This window comes from Aquarana catesbeiana, linkage group LG03, assembly GCF_042186555.1.
Source record: "Aquarana catesbeiana isolate 2022-GZ linkage group LG03, ASM4218655v1, whole genome shotgun sequence".
In the NCBI taxonomy this organism is placed as follows: Eukaryota; Metazoa; Chordata; class Amphibia; order Anura; family Ranidae; genus Aquarana; species Aquarana catesbeiana.
The window spans coordinates 123,056,776-123,076,425 of NC_133326.1; the positions used below are offsets into that span (position 1 = coordinate 123,056,776).

The following is a 19,650-nucleotide window of genomic DNA, read 5'->3' on the forward strand; positions in this document are numbered from 1 at the left end:
AGATCCCATTTTATGGCACATTACTGCAGAAAAGTTAATTCCAAGGGGTTCACTTTTTTTGCCACTGTATGAGGCAAGAAACAATGTGTGTTATATTAATGTCATGGATGGTGCATTGAAAAGTATTGAATCCCACTACAGGCATACCTCTCCCTCATTCTTTCGACACCAGATGCAGGGCTCCAGAGTCGCTGGCTGCTCCATAAACTCCACTCTCAAGCAACAAGAAAAAGGGAGCTGCTTTCCATTAAATGCCTTTGTGTATGTTTATTGAAGTATTCCATGCACAATCTGATCCACCTGGCCCATGAGTTCCAATGCATTTCACACCATCTGGAACTGACAAATATGCTCAGGATGGAATGAAACTCATTGGAGCTCATGAGATAGGTGGAACAGCTTGTGCATGGAATAAAAACACAATGCTTTTAATGGAGAGAAACTTCCTTTTTCTTGTTGCTTGAGACTGGAATTGATGGTGGTGGTGGTTTAATAATAAGGGGTCTGCTTTAGGGATTTACTTTTCTGTCAGAGCGAACTTGACTAGGTCTGTGCATGCCTCTTGGGCTTTTTGGAATCCATCTACTGTCCCTTAGATTTGCAAGGCTTCCTTTTTGCATTTCTGTTCACATGTTCTCTGCATTCTACCCAGTGAATGTTCAGGCTTCATCTGATGCATAAGAGCCTAAGGCCCTTCAGGCAGTTCCCAGTTCTGTTCTTTTCTCCCACCCAGTTTGACTGCTTTTGGATGTTCTGAACATTTAAGACCTCTATGTCCCTCCGTCAATGAGAAAAAAACTTTTGTACTCATAAAATTATTTTTTTCTTGAAATCCGCGGAGGGACACCGGTTCCACTACTCTAAGTTTGTGAGGCTTAAGAGTTCCTGTGTCCCTCAATGGATTGCAGGAAAAGGATTTTAAGGTTAGTACAAAAGTCCTATTTTATTTTGTTGTATGTGAATTTTGTGATGTTGCTTTTTACAAAGTTCTTAAATAGTTTGCTCTGTGTTTTTAGGGGATCCTGCTGAGACTGATTATACAGCAGTGGGCTGTGCAATCACCACAATTTCTTCTAATTTGACGGAGATGTCCAAGGGCGTAAAGTTATTGGCTGCTCTAATGGAGGATGAGGTCGGAAGTGGGGAAAAGTTACTCGGAGCTGCAAGGACACTGGCTGGGGCTGTTTCAGATCTGCTTACTGCTGTGCAGCCATCTTCAGGAGAGGTCTGTACTTCATGATTTAATTGATCTTCTGATGTATGTTTCAAAAACCACACTGATAAATCTGAGTAGAAAGGGTTTTTATAGGGACAACAGCTATGAGAATAATACAGGATTTCCATGGTTATGCAAGCTTATTTAAGGAGGCAGCAAATAAGGCTTTATTTACGCACATGAAAATGTTTCAGTTTTCATAACACATGCTTGCTATGTGCTGAACATAAATCATGTAGTAGTTACCCATGTGTATTGCGCCATTTATTAACTTTGCAATTATTTTAATACACTGCTCTGTAATGGCTCGTGTACATGTGTTTCAAACTGAGAACTAAATTTAATGTGGCATGTAGTCTCTGCTTCTGAGTGCTTTTGTTTTGATGCTTTAGGCTGCTTCATGTTGCTTTAGCATTCACATTGGCTTCTATAGGTAAGAAGAACAGCCCAGATGCAAATGAAAGCCTGCATACGTGAGCTCCAATATAGTTACATGCTGGCCAGATTGATTGAGGCCTAAATCTTGTTAAACTGCTGACAAAAATATTACAATATGATTTTAGTCTCCTTTTAGGTTTACCATCCACTATACAGTAGAAGGGCCTAGTTAAGCGAAAAACAATTTTGTGAGTTGTACAAGTAGGCCCTCATAAGTTCTTTAGCTGTTGATCAATCTAAATGGGTTTGTATGGGTTTGTATAATCAGATTGTCACACACAACTTTACAATTTCCTCAGATTTGATTTGTTCGAGCAGATCATTTCAATAAGAACAATGAAATGCAAGTGCCTACTGGGCTGCTTATAAACTAAAAGCTGGCCATGGATATTCGTAAACAGTTTTAAGTCCCGGTTCGCACTGATGCGAATCCTGTGCAGATTAGATCAGATTGGAAAGGCATAGATTTGCATGTCATCTGAAAAAAATATTGTTTGCTATGAAAGCCGTTGACATCTATGCTGGATTCTGATCCAGTTAAAAAAAAAAAAGTGTCCTGTACAAGTTTAGTGCTGGCTCTGTGTGAATTTTATCTTCAGCTATGCCAAATCCCCTCAGAGATCGCATTAATTTGCATTAGATTTGCACCTGTCACAACATTGTAAAATCACATTGTGAAATCAGAATCGGATTCTCATCACTGTGAAGCTAGCCTAAAATGCGGGTATGATTCAACAATCTCACCATGTTTTTTTTGTCCAATTTTTTCCCTACTCCTCCTGTAAGCACTTCTGTTTAGGGTAGTGGGGCAGAGCAGTGTTCAAACTGTCATGGTGAAGGAAAACTGACACCTTATCTAATCTCTTAGTGCCGGTTCACACAGGGGCGACTTGTCAGGCGACCTAGCTGCCTGACAAGTCGCCTCCCGTTCTGTACAATGGAACCGTTCTAATAGGAGCGACGCAAGTCGCTCCGACTTAGAAAAAGGTTCCTGTACTACTTTGGGGGCGACTTGCATAGACTTCTATACAGAAGTCGTTTTGCAAGTCGCCGTGGCAGTCGTGTGCAGGTCGCCTCGGTGAGGCGACCTGCAAGTCGTGCCGCCCCTGTGTGAACCGGGGCTTAGGTTGTCCCCTGAGAATGCTTATTCATGGCTGTCTTACCAAAAAAGTGAAGATAGGGAGACTATCTATCTAATTTTTATAGATTCTTTAATCTACAACAAATAGAACATATCTCATCCTTTACTAGTCTCTTTACAGTTTTTTTTTTATTGTAATCAGTTATATAATCCCGGTACTATGAATACAGAATAATGGTAATGGAAGTTAATGGTTCTTTTAAAGAGGATGTTTATATATATATATATATATATATATATATATATATATATATATATATATATATATATATATATATATATATATATATATATATATATTTATATATTTATATTCATCTATCGATAGATATATTTATATATATATATATATATATATCTATCTATAACATTTATTTAACTTTTTTTCCTCTAAAATGTTGAAATGCTAGACCCATGCATGAATTTACTGCACTGTTGAATGTTGCTGCATAGTGTGTTAGATTATTTCTTCTTTGGCATATTTCTGTGTACAGGTCATGTTTATCTGTGGTAGGCTGCATTAAGAACTTGCCTAAACAGTGGACTATTTAATGTTTTTATTTCCTTCACAGCCCCGTCAGACTGTTCTTACGGCAGCTGGTAGTATTGGACAAGCCAGTGGAGACCTATTGCGACAGATTGGAGAAAATGAAGCAGACGAGAGGTTCCAGGTACCCAAGGATTGGTGGCACAGATTATTTCTGCCCCTTTCATTTCATTTGTTAACATCCTGTACTGTTATATGCCCTAGGATGTGTTAATGAGCCTGGCAAAAGCCGTAGCCAATGCAGCTGCCATGCTAGTCTTGAAGGCCAAGAATGTAGCGCAGGTGACTGAAGATGCAGTACTGCAGAACAGAGTGATTGCTGCTGCTACACAGTGTGCCCTCTCTACCTCCCAGCTGGTGGCCTGTGCTAAGGTGAGCTTCATAGTGGATTCTACAGATCATGCCATTTGATTACAAAAGTAAAATGCTTTGTGTGTGTGTGTGTGTGTGTGTGTGTGTGTGTGTGTGTGTGTGTGTATATATATATATATATATATATTATTTTTTCAATAAATTCTAATTTTAGCATTTTTGTTCCTCAGATTTGTTCAGCTGTGTTGTATCATTGGCTTACATTTGCTGATCTATTGCAGGTAGTTAGCCCAACCATTAGTTCACCTGTGTGTCAGGAGCAGCTGATTGAGGCTGGAAAATTGGTGGATCGATCAGTAGAGAACTGTTTACGCGCGTGTCAGTCGGCCACTGAAGATGTTGAACTACTGAAGCAAGTTGGTGCAGCTGCTAGTGTGGTCAGCCAAGCACTTAACGACCTTCTGCAACATGTCCGCCAGTTTGCTAGTCGCGGGGAACCCATTGGACGTTATGATCAGGCTACAGATACAATAATGTCAGTCACAGAGAGTATCTTCAGCTCTATGGGTGATGCAGGTTAGTGGGGCATTTAGCATGATATGATTGAAGGTCTTTTCTGTGTATGTGTATATGGTATAATTAAAGCTGAAGTTTAATTTATTTATATTTTGCCATTCCTGGCTCTTTCTTTCCCCACTCATCAACACGCTAATTAAACATTTTTTATAAAATTGTTTAGTTTCCATTATATAACATAGGTGATTTTTTTTTTGCTTTGTAACCCTTTCAAAGCTTTATTTGCCTCTGCAGATTTAAATATGTTCTTTACATTTATTTACAGGAGAAATGGTGCGGCAAGCTCGAGTGTTGGCCCAGGCTACATCAGATCTTGTGAATGCAATGAGATCAGATGCAGAGGCTGAGCTTGATATGGATAATTCCAAGAAACTACTCGCAGCTGCCAAGCTGCTGGCTGACTCCACAGCTCGTATGGTGGAGGCTGCAAAGGTACATAATTCAGCAAAAGGCATATAGTGGATTTGCCAAACAATTTGGCTACAGAAATTACAAGTCTGATTTATTTCAGGGAGCTGCAGCCAATCCTGAAAATGAAGATCAGCAACAGCGGCTTAGAGAAGCAGCAGAGGGGCTTCGAGTGGCTACTAATGCAGCAGCCCAGAATGCCATTAAGAAGAAGATTGTAAACAGGCTAGAGGTAATGAACTATATATTAGCCACAATTCAATCACCAGCATTTAAAAAGGAAGGATCATATACGTACAGTGAGAGAGGGAAAATGTCTGACCAGTAGATGGAGACACCTTATGTTATACTGTTATGCCTGCTAACTAGCAGCGGTTATCTTTTTTGTTATGGCTTTTATATATTTTAATATTGACTCATACATGACTCGATTAAATCCTCAGAAACGTACTGTATATTGTATTATATTTGTATTTTCAAATAGGCTTGTCTTTATTTTTTGAATGTCAGATAAATGCATCGGGGATATGTGAAATCTAGGACAAATTAAACATATGGTTTAAGCCAGCCATAGACGGTTCGAATTCTTGCTGAACTGGCCGAGATTCGAACCATGTATGGGCATGTTAAATGTACACAAGTTGTTCGATCAACTTGGGTACAACCAACCTGCCGGATTTTACATGCAATTATTGCCAGCAGCTGTTATAGCCGGCTTTCCCCGCCGGGAGAAAGCAATGGCTCTGCGGGATGGATTCCCCTGTCAAAACTGTGTTACAGCCGGTTCACACAGGGGCAACACGACTTGCAGGTCGACTCACCGAGGCGACCTGCACACGACTTCAGCGGCGACTTGCAAAACAACTTCTGTATAGAAGTCAATGCAAGTTGCCTGAAGTCGCCCCAAAAATACTACAGGAACCTTTTTCTAAGTCGGAGCGACTTATGTCACTCCTATTAGAACGGTTCCGTAGTACAGAACGGGACGCGACTTGTCAGGCGGCTAAGTCGCCTGACAAGTCGCCCCTGTGTGAACCGGGGCTTAATGGGGAAATCAAGTGATTTTTATTTCCTGCAACCCGTGGTAGATTAAATTAGAAACAGAAGAGACACTTAAAGACCAGAGGAATTCCTATGCTATTGTGCCAGAATAGGCAAGAATGTTTCAGTCTTTATTCAAAATTGTTAGCATAACTAATACTGTTACTTCTATCAGATTATTAAAGTATATGTAAATTCAAACAACGATTGTTATTTGCTCCCTTTTGGTCTGTTGAATATGTGACTGTAATAGTCTTTTGTTTAATTTGTATGATACATGCAAAAAAACATTTAGCAGATAACTTCCTGTGCTGTCTCTGCAGACTGTTATTGGTAAGCATTCTTCCCAGCTCACTGTGTACTACTTAACACCTCTCCCTGTGCTATGGAGATGAGGAGAGGGTGAGATGTTCTGTAGTGCTTACACGCTGCCTGTCCCTGGGTGATGCAGTGAATCTCCACAGATGCAGCACAAAAAGCAAGCATGGTCACCCAAAGACAGGAAGGACATGTGCTTTTGGTTGGATCACATGGCGAAAAAAAGCCAGGAAGAAAAAGGAAATTAAGCCATTATTTTATTTTTATTTATTTCAGGTACTTGTATAGCGCTGTCAATTTACGCAGCGCTTTACATATTCATTGTACATTCACATCAGTCCCTACCCTCAAGGAGCTTACACTCTAAGGTCCCTAACTCACATTCATACATACTAGGGACAATTTAGACAGGATCTATTAACCTACCAGCATGTCTTTGGAGTGTGGGAGGGAAGCGGAGGAAACCCACGCAAGCACAGGGAGAACATGCAAATTCCAGGCAGGTAGTGTCGTGGTTGGGATTCAAGCTACCCTTCTTACTGCTAGGCAAAAGTGCTATCCACTACACCACTGTGCCGCCCCAATTACATCTAAGCACTGGTAATGCATTATATTACATATTTGATCTTGGGTTAAGATGCACATTAATTTCTACTGTGATTGCTGAGTTTGTTTACATTTGTTGAAATCACTTTTCTCTGTTTTACAGGCTGCTGCTAAACAGGCCGCAGCTGCCGCTACCCAGACCATAGCAGCCTCACAGAATGCTTCCGTCTCCAATAAAAACGTAGCAGCCCATCAACAACTTGTTCAAAGCTGCAAGGTAATTGTGCTTGGAGCAACACTTATTTCCTGACAAACACAAGAGTTAAAGTGTTTGTTAACCCCCCAAAAATATAAATCCTGGTCCCTTAAAGCGGATTAAACAGCACAGTGCTTGTGCTGTGTAAACTGCCCCCCTCTAAACTGTAAAAAAAAAAAAAAAAACACCTGCATGATCCTGCCACTTCCTATATCCCCCTCTGTGCACTGACAACGAAAATCAGGGCTGCTGAGCCGTCCATTCATCATCAGCAGCCCTGCTCTGCTGTTCTCTCCCCCCCCCCAAAAAAATGAAATGAAAACAAAATGAAACATTTGACAAATGAAAAATTCTAAATGGTCCCTGCCAGCCCCTCTATTAGATTGCCATACCACACTATATTAGTCTTTTATAAAAACGAGGCATGTAAATATCTTTTTAGAGCGATCTTCAGGCCGGTCACATGACTCTTGGCCGGTTTCCAGGGCTACTGCAGGAGGGGCTGAGTGGCCATGTGACCTCCCCGGCTGACGTCAGAGGGAGATCTCGGCCCCTCCTGCAGAAGCCATGTATCAGAGGTATGCAGTGGCCACAAGTCACGTGACCGGCCTGAAGATTACTCTAAATTGATATTTACAAGCTTTGTTTTTATAAAAGACATATACAGTGTGATATGCCTAACTATAATAGAAGGGCTGCCAGTGTTTGTGTGGCTTAACACACACTTTAGCTTGTGTTCTGGAGTGATTTTTCATCTAAAAAAAATCTACAAAAAAAAATGTTTTTTTTTTATTTGGTGTTCTAAAACAAAAAAATTAAAGAAGCGTACTAAACAGGGCCATTGAAGGTATTTTGAATATAGTTTTTAGTTTTGTTTTTAACCACTTTGCCTCTCCGGACATGCAATCCCGATTCCAAAAAAGTTGTTTAAAATCTACATAAAAACAGAATGCATTGATTAGCAAATCTCATAAACCCATATTTTATATGCCATAGACAACAGAAAACATATGAAATGTTTCTACCATTTTAAGAAAAAAAATGGATCAACTGAAATTAATGGCAGCAGCACTTCTTATAAATGTTGGGACAAGGCAACAAAATTTAGGCAAAGTAAGTGGTACTATCAAGGAAGAGTTAGAAGAACATTTCACAACTAATTTGGTTAATTGGCAACAGGTCAGTAACACAATGATGTATAAAAAGAACACCTTAGAGAGTCTGAGTGTCTCAGAAGTAAAGATGGGAAGAGGTTCACCAATCTGTGAAAAGCTGTCTAAAAAATGTCTAACAATTTCAGAACAATGTTCCTCAACATAAAATTGAAAAGATTTTATATATATCATAATCTACAGTGCAGAATATCCTCAAAAGATTGAGAATCTGGAGATTAACCCCTTGATCTCCCCCCTTTTTTTTTTTTACCAAAAATATGTAGAAGAATATATGTTGGCCTAAACTGGTGAAGAAATGTGTTTTTTTTTTTTTTTTTTAATAAAAAAAAAATTGGGGATATTTATTTTAACAAAGTAAAAAATACAGTTTAAAAAAAAAAATGAAAACTGCAGAGGTGGTCAAATACCACCAAAAGAAAGCTCTATTTTTGGGTAAAAAAATTACGCAAATTTTGTTTCGGAACAGCGTCGACGACCGCGCAATTGTTAGTTAAAGCGACGCAGTGCCAAATTGTTTAAAAGTGCTCTGGTCAGGAAGGGTGTAAAATCTTCCGGGGCTGAAGCGGTTAAGAGTAGGTATTGAAACAAACAATAAATAATAAGTCCAGGAAGATCTGGCTTCACAGCCTTCTTCTGTCTTTAAATTCAATAGCAAAAACTACAGTCATCAAATGCAGATAAATCTGTATTTCCTTTACCTGACCTGGGGTTTCTTCTGCCACCCTCTGCAATTTTTGAATGCTGGCTGGGCCTGTCCATAGAGAATGATAGCCATGTTACGCTTAAGACCAGATCTTGCCCTTAAAGTGTCAACTAATTGTACACACTGGACATTCATAGACCCTCAGTTTTTAGGCTGGGATCTTTAGGTGATTAGACACTGGCAAAACTTCAATGGACACGCCCCCTTGGCATACACCTTTAACTCTACCCTGCTGCAAGACACCATTTTTTTTTTCACAAGTGTGTTTAGGTGATGGACCTCTTCTTCTTCATGGAAACATCACTCTTAGCTTAACTAGTTTATTACTCTACTTTGGATTCTTTAATTAACTCTTCAATTAACATTTCACTGTTCTCTAATAGAACAATAGAAGCACTGCATCCAGAGTTGTCTGCAATCTTCATAAAGCCTTGGGAGCCATATCCAGACCCATACAGTGGGGACAACCTGTAAATTGCTTCAGGCTCTGTAGTCTGCTTGGGCACCTACCTCAGCAAGTGCAACATGCGTACTTAGCCACAGGGTGCTATACAGGTCTAGGGTTTTTTTCCACCCTTATGGAACTCTGACCCTGGAGACACCTCTAGGGGTTTGACCATTGTGATGGGTGACCCTTATTAGGAACCAATAACAATGACAAGCAAGCCAGGTTTACCCTGTGGATATAATGTGCAAATGCTATGCATAAAAAACAATCAAATTGTACAATATAGTATCAAACATGTAGCCAGTGAAAGTTCAAATAAACATATGTAAACTTCAAGTTGAAAAGTTCCTTTCACATGTGCTGCTGTGCCGAACGAACCCCCCCCCCCCACCACCACACACCTTATGGTTGAACTCACCAGATCCAATGGACCCTCGTCTTTGATAAGGCCCTGTGGGAGGGGCAAACGCAGGCGATGGCACCGCAGTGACATCACGTCCTATGCATGTTGGATTGCAGTATAGGTTGTGAGAGAACCTGTTGCTTCCTCTAATGAACGGACTGCTACTTGATGTCTTATCTGTTTGCCCTTTACTATGGAACTTTGTAAGATTGACTTTTAATGAATAAATAAGACGTACTATGCGGGCTCTTTCTCCATATGTCCGAATCTGAAACACCCCAGGAAGGATCGCATCCCGAAGTTAGCGCTTCATCACCCTGTTCAACACACTAAGCATGTTGACCCACAACGCAGCACTGCTTGAAGGTCCATTGGATTGGGTGAGTTCAACCATAAGGGGGGGGGGGATCCCATGTTTACCTGTTTTCAGCACTTATGTTCTTTCAGCACAGCAGCACATGTGAAAGGAACTTTTCAACTTGAAGTTTTACATATGTTTATTTGAAATTTCACTGGCTACATGCTTGATATTATATTGCACAATGTGATTGTTTTGCACTTGCTTTTGCTTTTCAAGCACTGGCTACATGCTTGATATTGTTTTGCACAATTTGATTGTTTTTGAGCTTGTTTTTATGCATAGCATTTGCACTGTATATCCACCTAGGCATGTTTGCTCTGTTATCTCTACCTTGCCTTTTCCATTTTTGTCATGTACAGCGGCAGCAAGCCTGAATAATAATTAGCACATTTAGTGTGGGTGATTGATTTTACAGGTTTACCCTGTATTGGACCAATACTGTAGCCTCATTATTAAAGGTTTCTAAATGGTACTCTTTTTTTACGATTAAAAGGATCAGGAATTGTGAATGAAAATTATTCACTTTTGGAGTGTTAAACTTTTCGAACTTGGTGGTAAAAATCCCATCATTTGGCGCTTAATTCCAAGTGGATAATTAGGGGTTACCTCACACCACAGTCACTCTATTGCTGCCCTCTCAGCCTAGAGCCCTTTATAAAGTACTCAGGCACTTCCTTCCGCCTTTTTGCCATGAGGTCTTCGCTATAGGACAGTCGACACCCGAGTTGCTGCATACTCCTTCACAGACAGGCTTCCATTTTCGCATCCTTCTCTGAGTACCCTACAGAGGAATACCCTCGCTGATAGCAGAAAAACAGGCGCAAGGGTACCAAAGCAAAAGCTCAGGCAAACATTTGCTGTCGAAGTCCTCCTACGTCCCCAAAAAGAAGTGCCCCATTGCTTTCCTCAGGCTTCATCTTGAAAGCTAAAACTCTGTCCTTCCTTTTTGGTGCACAATTCGGAACACAAAACTGACCAAATCCAATCCTAAACCCTTTTAACAATGGAGTTCCGTAACCCCCTCTGGTGGGGGTACATCTGTTACCGTTTGCCTTTCTCTGTGGCAAAGAGGTTTTACAGAGCGGGGTAGGATTATAGAAGAGCTTTGCCATTGTCCAATAATCTGGCGGTACCTGCCCATAACCCTGAGGAATAATCCAGCCCTGTGTCTTGTACTGTACTCAAGGATTTGGAATTTACAGACAAGTCAAAATTCCTCTTTTATGGCTATACTTATTACACACATGCACATTTCACAATACACCAGAGGACGTAAAGATATTGGATTTGTCTTCATTAGAGGCCTTTACTTATTTGTTGAAGGGGAAGTGCTAGGGAGACCTTTTTTGTTTTCTTAAAGAACAATTTTTCTTTATGGATCCTTTTTGGGATCACTCCATTACAAAGAGCAAATGGAAGTTCAGTTTTGCAAAAATTTAAAATCCTGTTTAGAATGCAGCCGAGAGTCCTTACTGCAGGTAATCACACTTTTCATTTTGTTTAACGGTTTTTGTTTATAGAGCTTACAGTAAACTTGGTTTAGTGAACTTTACAAACTGCAGTATGAACCAACCCTTCTGTTAAAGTGACAGAGGAAAATAGAGGAGTTCTTTCTTAAAGAGTTACTAAACCCATAACAGTAAAACCATTCTGTATATGCAGCATAACATGCTTGTTATGCTCAACGTGGAACTTAAGGGGTTAATCCTTTGCATTGTGTAAAAAGACTGTCTTATCCTGTATGCATAGATCCTCCCCCTCCTACACTGTCTATCTGGGGAAGCCAGCTAACACAGACAGGGTAGCTGACCTGAACATGCTCAGTTTTGTCTTTTATGCTGGAGAGAACTTTTACTTGTTCTCGGAGCTAGCCAGGTGACATGATATTGACATCACACATGTGGGCGTGTATACAGGCTGTAGTGGAAATCTCCTACCTGAACTCTCAGCACTGGAGTAACTGTGCAGTTTATCATGTAACCGTGGTATACAGATCATCCAAAAAGGTATATAGTGGCAGTATTTTAATGTAAAAAGATTATTTATAAGCTGGGGGGGGGTGGGGGGGGGTATGAACTATTTTCATATTACTGGGTTTAGTAACACTTTAACTCTTTTTTAGTAAGTAGGTAATGAAAATGTTATTTAAAGAAGAGCTTTGGTCACAATATTGTATACTGTAAATGGTCAGGGTACGTAGTCCTGCAGCCAGGTGGCAAATTGTCCCATGCTAAATGGTTTGTGCTTACTTTTCCCAACTTTCTGCTGACCCATGAGTTAGACGCAATGTATTCCCCATAGAAATCTGGTATATGATATGTATATAAATATACAATATATAATATATATCATTTTTATTTTTTGCTATAGAGGGAAGTACAGAACATAAGTACAGAACATAAGTACAGAACCTATATAAAAGGGTAGGTGCACATAATAGTGCACCTACCCTTTTAAAGTGACCTTGGTTTAACTAGAAAGTAGCATTATGCTTACCTGTCCAGTGACCCAAAACTTTGCTCTGTTGCAGATATTGTATTCTACACTTCCTACTCACCTCTTCAGGCTGGTGGAATAGCAGGTCCCCCCGCTGACCACTGGTTTCTTCTGCTGAACCCTAAGTCGCTATTTTGTCCTGCAGTGACTAGAGCTCAGCAGGAAGAACCAAAGCAGCCAGAGTGGGGACCTGCTATTCAAACAGCTCAAAGAGATGAGAGCGATCATTTGCGGGAGCTCAGCTACAAGAGTTAAGTCCCAACAAACAGCCCCCTTTGGGCAGGTAAGTATAATGCTGCTTTCTTCACAGGGTGGGGTACTACTACTTCAGTTGTCATTTTGTTAACCACCCTGACAGGGTCATTTCAAATTTTAGATAATTTGCATCTGGAAGTACACAATAATACATTTCTGTCCAATCGAATAAAGTAAGTGCTGTGTACATGCTGACAATTGCATTGTTACTTTTAGTAATTTTAATGCCCCGTTAAACCATTCTAAATGACTGATTCTGCAGATTGTTGCTGACAACATTCCCCAGCTGGTCCAAGGAGTACGGGGAAGCCAGGCACAGGCTGAAGATCTCAGCGCCCAGCTAGCTCTCATTGTGTCCAGCCAGAACTTTCTGCAGGTGAGAAAAGATATTTCCCGCAATGTTGTTTTATCTGCAGCCAATAAAAATGTACAGCTTTTCTTAGAGCAAGGGCTATTGTGGTCTGAATACAAATTTTTGACTGCTGATGCTGACAGGAAGACACACAAAGAAAATGTCTTCAGACCATGGAAAGCACCCCCTCCCACCATTGTGTATATACAGATAATGTTATTTATGCTGCTCAGTCCTTAAAGTGATTGTAAATATCATACTTACCTCCACTGTGCAGCTCGTTTTGCACAGAGTGGACCTGAACCTGCTCTTCTGGGATCCCCCGGCAGCTCTCGCTCCTCCCCGCATCAGATAAACCCCTAGGAGAAGCACTCTCCCAAGGGGGTTACCCTGCGGGCGTGCTCCGAGTCCAGCATTTGCATCCACAGACACGAATGCCGGACTCGGCCCCACCGCCCGCGTCATTGGATTTGATTGACAGCAGCGGGAGCCAATGGTTGCGCTGCTATATATCTACCAAATCAAGAGCCGGGACCCCGTGGAGAGAGGAACAGCACGTCCCTGCCGAGGAGATGAAGGGGCACAAGTAAGTAAAACGGGGGGAGGGGGGGGGCGTGACTGCCAGGCGTTTTTTCACACAAGGGTTTACAACTCCTTTAACCACTTGGCTGCCCAAAGACCAGAGCGTTTTTTTGCGAATCGGCACTGCGTCGCTTTAACTGACAATAGCACGGCCGTGCGACGCTGTACCCAAACAAAATTGACCTCCTTTTTTTCCCACTAATAGAGCTTTCTTTTGGTGGTATTTGATCGCCTCTGCGGTTTTTATTTTTTGCACTATAAACAAAAAAAAGCGACAATTTTGAAAAAACACAGTATTTTTTACTTTTTGCTGTAATAAATATCCCAATTTTTTCCCTCAGTTTAGGCCGATATGTATTCTTCTACATATTTTTTGTAAAATAAAATCGCAATAAGCGTATATTGATTGGTTTGCGCAAAATTTATAGCGTCTACAAAATGGGATGATTTTATGGCATTTTTTTTTTTTTAGTAGTAATGGCGGCGATCTGTGATTTTTATTGGGACTGCGACATTATGGCGGACACATCGGACATTTTTGGCACCATTGTCATTTATACAGCGATCAGTGCGATTACAAATGCATTGATTACTGTGTAAATTACACTGGCAGTGAAGGGGTTAATCACTAGGGGCAGTGAAGTGGTTAAGTGTGTCCTAGGGAGTGATTCTAACTGTGAGGGGGCTGGGCTTGAACACACAGGACAGTGATTACTGCTCTCAATCACAGAGAGCAGTAGATCACTGTCCTGTCACTAGGCAGAACGGGGAATGCTTTGCTTACATAAGCATCTGCCCGTTCTACCTCTCCGTGACACGATCGTGGGTACCCGGCGGACATAGAGTTCATGGGACCCACGGTCACGGAGACCGCGTTGGGCACCCACCTCGGGCCACACACTCGCGACACCGCTTCTTAAAGGGGATGTACCTGTATGCCATTTTGCCTGCCAGTGCCATTCTGCCAACGTACATCGGCGTGCGCTGGTCGGCAAGCGGTTAAGATATGTCATAGATATGAGTGTATCAACATTATATGAATTCTGAATCTTGGTTTCTTTAGTTGTATGCCTAATGTTGATGTGTCCAAACCACAGTACTTTCACCTTTCCTCCTTTTTCTTTTTTTCCTGCTGTCTGTTACAACAATCTCTATAAACTTCTGTTCACGTTCCTCTTTTCTGGTTGCCTCCATACAGTTTGTTTTCATTTGTTTACAAATGATTTTTATTATTGTACAAGGTCACAGTTTAGTAAAAATGTATAACAGAAACATAGGTACATCCAATATATCAAGTATGTACTTAATATGAGGTGAATGGTACATATAAAAAGAACATAGCAATACAACATAAGAACAATAATGGTGAGATCGAAGTATGAATTTTTCCTATCAGATTATATAATTAATTTACATCACATTTTTGTAATATCCTGATATTTATTTTTAGGCTATATTAGTTAATATTTAAGGAAGTGGCTTTTTTTTTTTTTTTTTTTTTAATGTGTATGGAGTCAAAGATTGTATGGTGGATACGCTCAGTTTTATTTGTTCCATTCTGCTCAATACCTGGGACCAAGGGGCATGCCAATTAAAAGCTATCATCCAGTGGATAGCGTTAAACAGTGTGTGTATTAATCTAATATGCTGTGTGGGTATATTAGGTATAGGTGCAAACAATATACACCACATCTTAGGGGTGAGGGGAACTTTTTTGCCTATAATATGTTCAATGTTAGCAGCTGCTTGTAGCCATATGGGTTTCAAAATTTTGTAGTTCCAGAAGGTGTGTAAGGTGATACCTTGATCTGGGCATCCCCTGAAACATGTGGGAGATACTGATGGATAAAATGAGTTTATTTTATACGGGCTTAGGTACCATCTGGTATGTAATTTGATGGCTGTTTCTCTCTCCGAAATTGAGTGATTACATTTCACTAGGTTATGGATCATAGTTGTCCATTCTGGTAGAGTAAAAGATTGGTCCAAGTCAATTTCCCATTGAAGCATTGGTTTTGACTTTTATGAGAGAGAAAATTCATTTAAGCAGTGGTAAATAAAAGACATCAATCCTCTATCTCTTGGTGAGGAGATGCATATTTGTTCAATTTGAGAATTAGGGGGGTTGTAATGTTAGAGATAAGTATTTTTGGTAGAATTTTTCAATTTAAGTATAATGGGTAATAGGGTAATTCTGAAATTGGGAGATTATATAGTTCATATAAATCTGAAAAAGGGCAAAATTTGTTATTTAGGGATAGGGAAATAGTGAGGTTGCATAGGATCAATTTGAAGTCTTTTAGGCCTTTGGAATAGCCTTTAATATTAACATTATTTTGAAATGGCACATGCGAGGGGTTCAATGGCCAGGGCAAAAAGGAGAGGGGAAAGGGGGGCACCCCTGTCTAGTTCCTCTACCCAATGCAAAAAAACTCTGAGTTTTCACCTGCGAGTCTAATTCTAGTTTAAGGATTTTGATATAAAGCTCTAAAGCCATGCATGAATTAATTGCATAGACCGTATTTGAGGAGTAGTAGTTCCAGGTTCGACAAACTGACACTATCAAAGGCCTTGTGTATATCCAGGCTAAGAATGACTACTGGGTTTGCATGTAAGTTAGCATCCTGTATTATATTTGTGACCAGCCTTAAGTTGTCAGTAATCTGTCTGCCTGGAATAAAACCCGTTTCGTCTGGGTGGATTAATGAGGTGATGACCGCAGCCATTCTGTCCGCCAGCAAATGGCCAAAAATTTTGAGGTCATTATTTATAACGGATATTGGGCGGTAGTTCTGTGGTGAGGTGTGATCTTTATTGGGCTTGGGTAATAGACACATATTGGCTAGAAGCATTTCCTCTGGGAATGTATTACCTTGTAAAATATAATTGTATAATTTGGATAAATGAGGGGCTAGAATATTGGAAATTTTTTTATAACATAAGGTAGAATACCCGTCTGGACCGGGTGCTGTGGAAGTTTTTAGGGACTTAATAACCTCAGTTATTTCAATAGCGGTACATGATGCGTTCAGTTTTTCAATTTGCTAGGCAGTCAGAGTGGGAAGCAAAACGTCTCCAAGCCAATTCAGAAAAGAATGCTTTGGTGAAGAATGAGGAGCAGATAGTAAATTCTTGTAGTAATCGGAGAAAATCTCCATAACTTCTTTAGGGTGAGAGACTAAATTTCAGATGGAATTCTGTAATTTGTAGACATGTGGGGGGTTTGTAGATTGTTTTAGCTTTCTAGCAAACATGGTAGAGGCAGAGTTGTTATATAATAAGAATTTTGCTTTAGACCATCTCAAGGCCTTTTCTGTGTCAGTAGACAACAATGTGTCAAAGGCTCTTCTTTTCTTTTATATGGGATTTGTTTATATAAATCTGGAGATGGGGATTGGAAATGTTTATAATATAGTTTGTCTAATTATTTAGTTAGGGTATTAATATCAATTCATTTTGATTTATTTTTGGCTGAGGCGGTATTAATTAGGTGACCTATCATAACTGCCTTATGTGCTGTCCATAAAGTGGTAGAGGCTATGTCTGGAGTTATATTATGGGTAAAGTAATCTGCTAATTGTGTTGAAGGTTGTTGGGTAATTGTGGGGTCTGAGAGTCATTAATACGCCATTTATATGGAGTGGGGGCCATGCCTATGTGAGAGGTAGTGAAAGAAACAATGTGATGGTCAGACCAAGGGCATGTATGGATGTCCGCATTATATGAGTTAGCTAAAAGGATTGGGGTTCCAAAAATATAGTCTAATCTTGCATAGCTTTCAGTGGATGAGAATAAAAAGTGGTAAGCCCTTATGCCAACATTATGAGCTCTCCAGGTATCTATTAATTGAAGGTTGTATAGGGAGCAGGAAAGAGATTTAGGGAATGCCTTTGATGAAGGGACAACTCTACTTCTATCAAGTATGGAATTTGCTGCTAAATTAAAGCCTCCCCCTACTATTAGGTGGGGGGAATGCTATCTGTCAAGAATATAATTTTTTTTTTTTAAATGTAGACTGTGCCTCATTTGGGGCATAAATTGAGGCTATAATTATTTGGCGACCTTTAAGGATGCTTTCATGATCAGGAATCTACTCTCTGGGTCCTTGTATATATCGAGTATTTCCATGACTAGTGATCTCCTTATGAAGATGGCAGTACCACGAGTCATGGAAATATAGTCTTTGCTGGCTATAAGACCTGTCAAAATATTGCTGGTGATTATTGGTGGTGAAGTAGTGGGTTTCCTGTAGTAAAATAATATCTGCTCCTAATCTTTTATAATTACGGAATGTTTTTACGTTTACTGGGCGAATTAAAGCCTTTAACATTATGTGACAATACTTTAAGTCTCATTGTAGTAATCATAGATAGAGAATGATCTGATATGTAGTATGTAATATTTACTATAGTAAGGACTACAAAAACTAGAATTGTATAACCAGAGTAATTATATTGTTCTTAAACTCGAGAAAAATAGAGAATAGAGTATCTGTCATGTAGAACAACAGAAATGATAACCTTAGAGAAAATATCAATGTTGCATTGCATAAGGTTAAGCATATATAACACCTTAAGGGAAAAAAAAAGATTTTTTGTTAGTCTATTTTTACAAGTTCTTTAAAAGGTCTAACTTTGTAAAACTATGAGCAATAATATACAGGGGGTCCCCGGGTTACAAACAAGTTAGGGACTATAGGTTTGTTCTTAAGTCGAATCTGTTTGTAAGTCGGAACAGGTACATTTTTTAAGTGTAGCTCCAGCCAAAAAAACTATTTTTAAGCTTTTTGGATAGCATAGGGAAGGGTCAACACCGCTGTAAGGTTTGTTTTGCTGTCTGTGCCTCTGTTCAGAAAATTTACCTCACTTTCTGTCCCAATGACAATTGGATTTTGAAAACTTTGGGTTGTTGTGGAAACAAGCCTTGGTGATAAAGCATCAGTGGAGGTACCTTTTCCCCAAAATAGCTCTTACAGGAGAGAATTTCCCTTCCTAGGGGTAGATTTCTTCTCACTTCCTGTTGTCTGCCTCCGTTTCTAAGTCGGATGTTTGTAACTAGGGGACCCCCTGTATATAGATTGGGGGTCAGGGTGAAGAACACCTTCTGACCAAGAACAATTTTGGTGTGGACAATAATGTCCAATACTCACAAAAGGAGTCCTATCCATTAAGACAATAGATAATGTGATCAGTCGCATAAGAATTGCCTCGAACTGAACCGTGCTTTGGGATCCCTTTGTGAGTAGGGGGACAAACTAACGGAGGCAGAGCAGATCAGCTTCAGTGAGGATTCTATAAAACAAAAAAGTATGTGCATGTTGTATATCGCATAATGAAAGATACTATGATATACCAACTTGTGTCAATTTAAAGGAGTAGATCAGCTTTTTACTTTGAGCTGTCATTTAAACTTTCAAATCTTTAATAACTTTTCTTTGAGCTTGATGGAAAAAGTGGAAATCTTTGATATTATTTCCTTTTAATTCATATCTTTTTCGTGATGTATTTTTTTAAAGAGAGAAAACCATGTTAGCCGAAGGATTGTCGCCATCTTCTTTGATCCCGACGTGTGGCTGGGGTAGCCCAAATAGGCGAAGTATGGGGGGGTAGTAGGAGGTCTTGCATCTGCAGACAGATCTAAAAGTCCCAACTTCACCAGGAGACCCTTGCCTTCTGAGACATCGAAGACTGTGTAGATCGTGCCATACTGTTAATTTAATTGGAAATCCCTACCGGTATCTAATGTGAGCAGATTGTAATACAGAAGTTATTTCCTTCAATTTGCGTCCCCTTTCCAGGGTAGCTTGGGAGATGTCAGAAAAAATGTGTATTTTCGTGCCGTCCAATTCTACAGGTGATACTCAAAATTAGAATATCGTGCAAAAGTTCATTTATTTCACTAATGCAACTTAAAAGGTGAAACTGATATATGAGATAGACTCATTACATGCAAAGCAAGATAGTTCAAGCCGTGATTTGTCTTAATTGTGGTGATTATGGCTTACAGCTCATGAAAACCCCAAATCCACAATCTCAGAAAATTAGAATATTACATGCAATCAATAAAACAAGGATTG

The 19,650-nt window shown here is 39.9% G+C and overlaps 1 protein-coding gene across 2 annotated transcripts in view; it reads left to right on the forward strand.

Moving 5' to 3' along the window:
- The window catches only part of TLN2 (talin 2), a 398,203-nt gene that overhangs the window by 240,307 nt on the left and 138,246 nt on the right, over positions 1-19,650 (forward strand). For both annotated transcript variants that reach the window (XM_073619119.1, XM_073619120.1), the window contains exons 17-24: positions 1,017-1,225; positions 3,368-3,466; positions 3,547-3,714; positions 3,936-4,230; positions 4,496-4,662; positions 4,742-4,870; positions 6,707-6,820; positions 12,903-13,016. In XM_073619119.1, the coding sequence (XP_073475220.1) occupies positions 1,017-1,225; positions 3,368-3,466; positions 3,547-3,714; positions 3,936-4,230; positions 4,496-4,662; positions 4,742-4,870; positions 6,707-6,820; positions 12,903-13,016 (1,295 nt within the window). The remainder of the gene's footprint in view (positions 1-1,016; positions 1,226-3,367; positions 3,467-3,546; positions 3,715-3,935; positions 4,231-4,495; positions 4,663-4,741; positions 4,871-6,706; positions 6,821-12,902; positions 13,017-19,650) is intronic.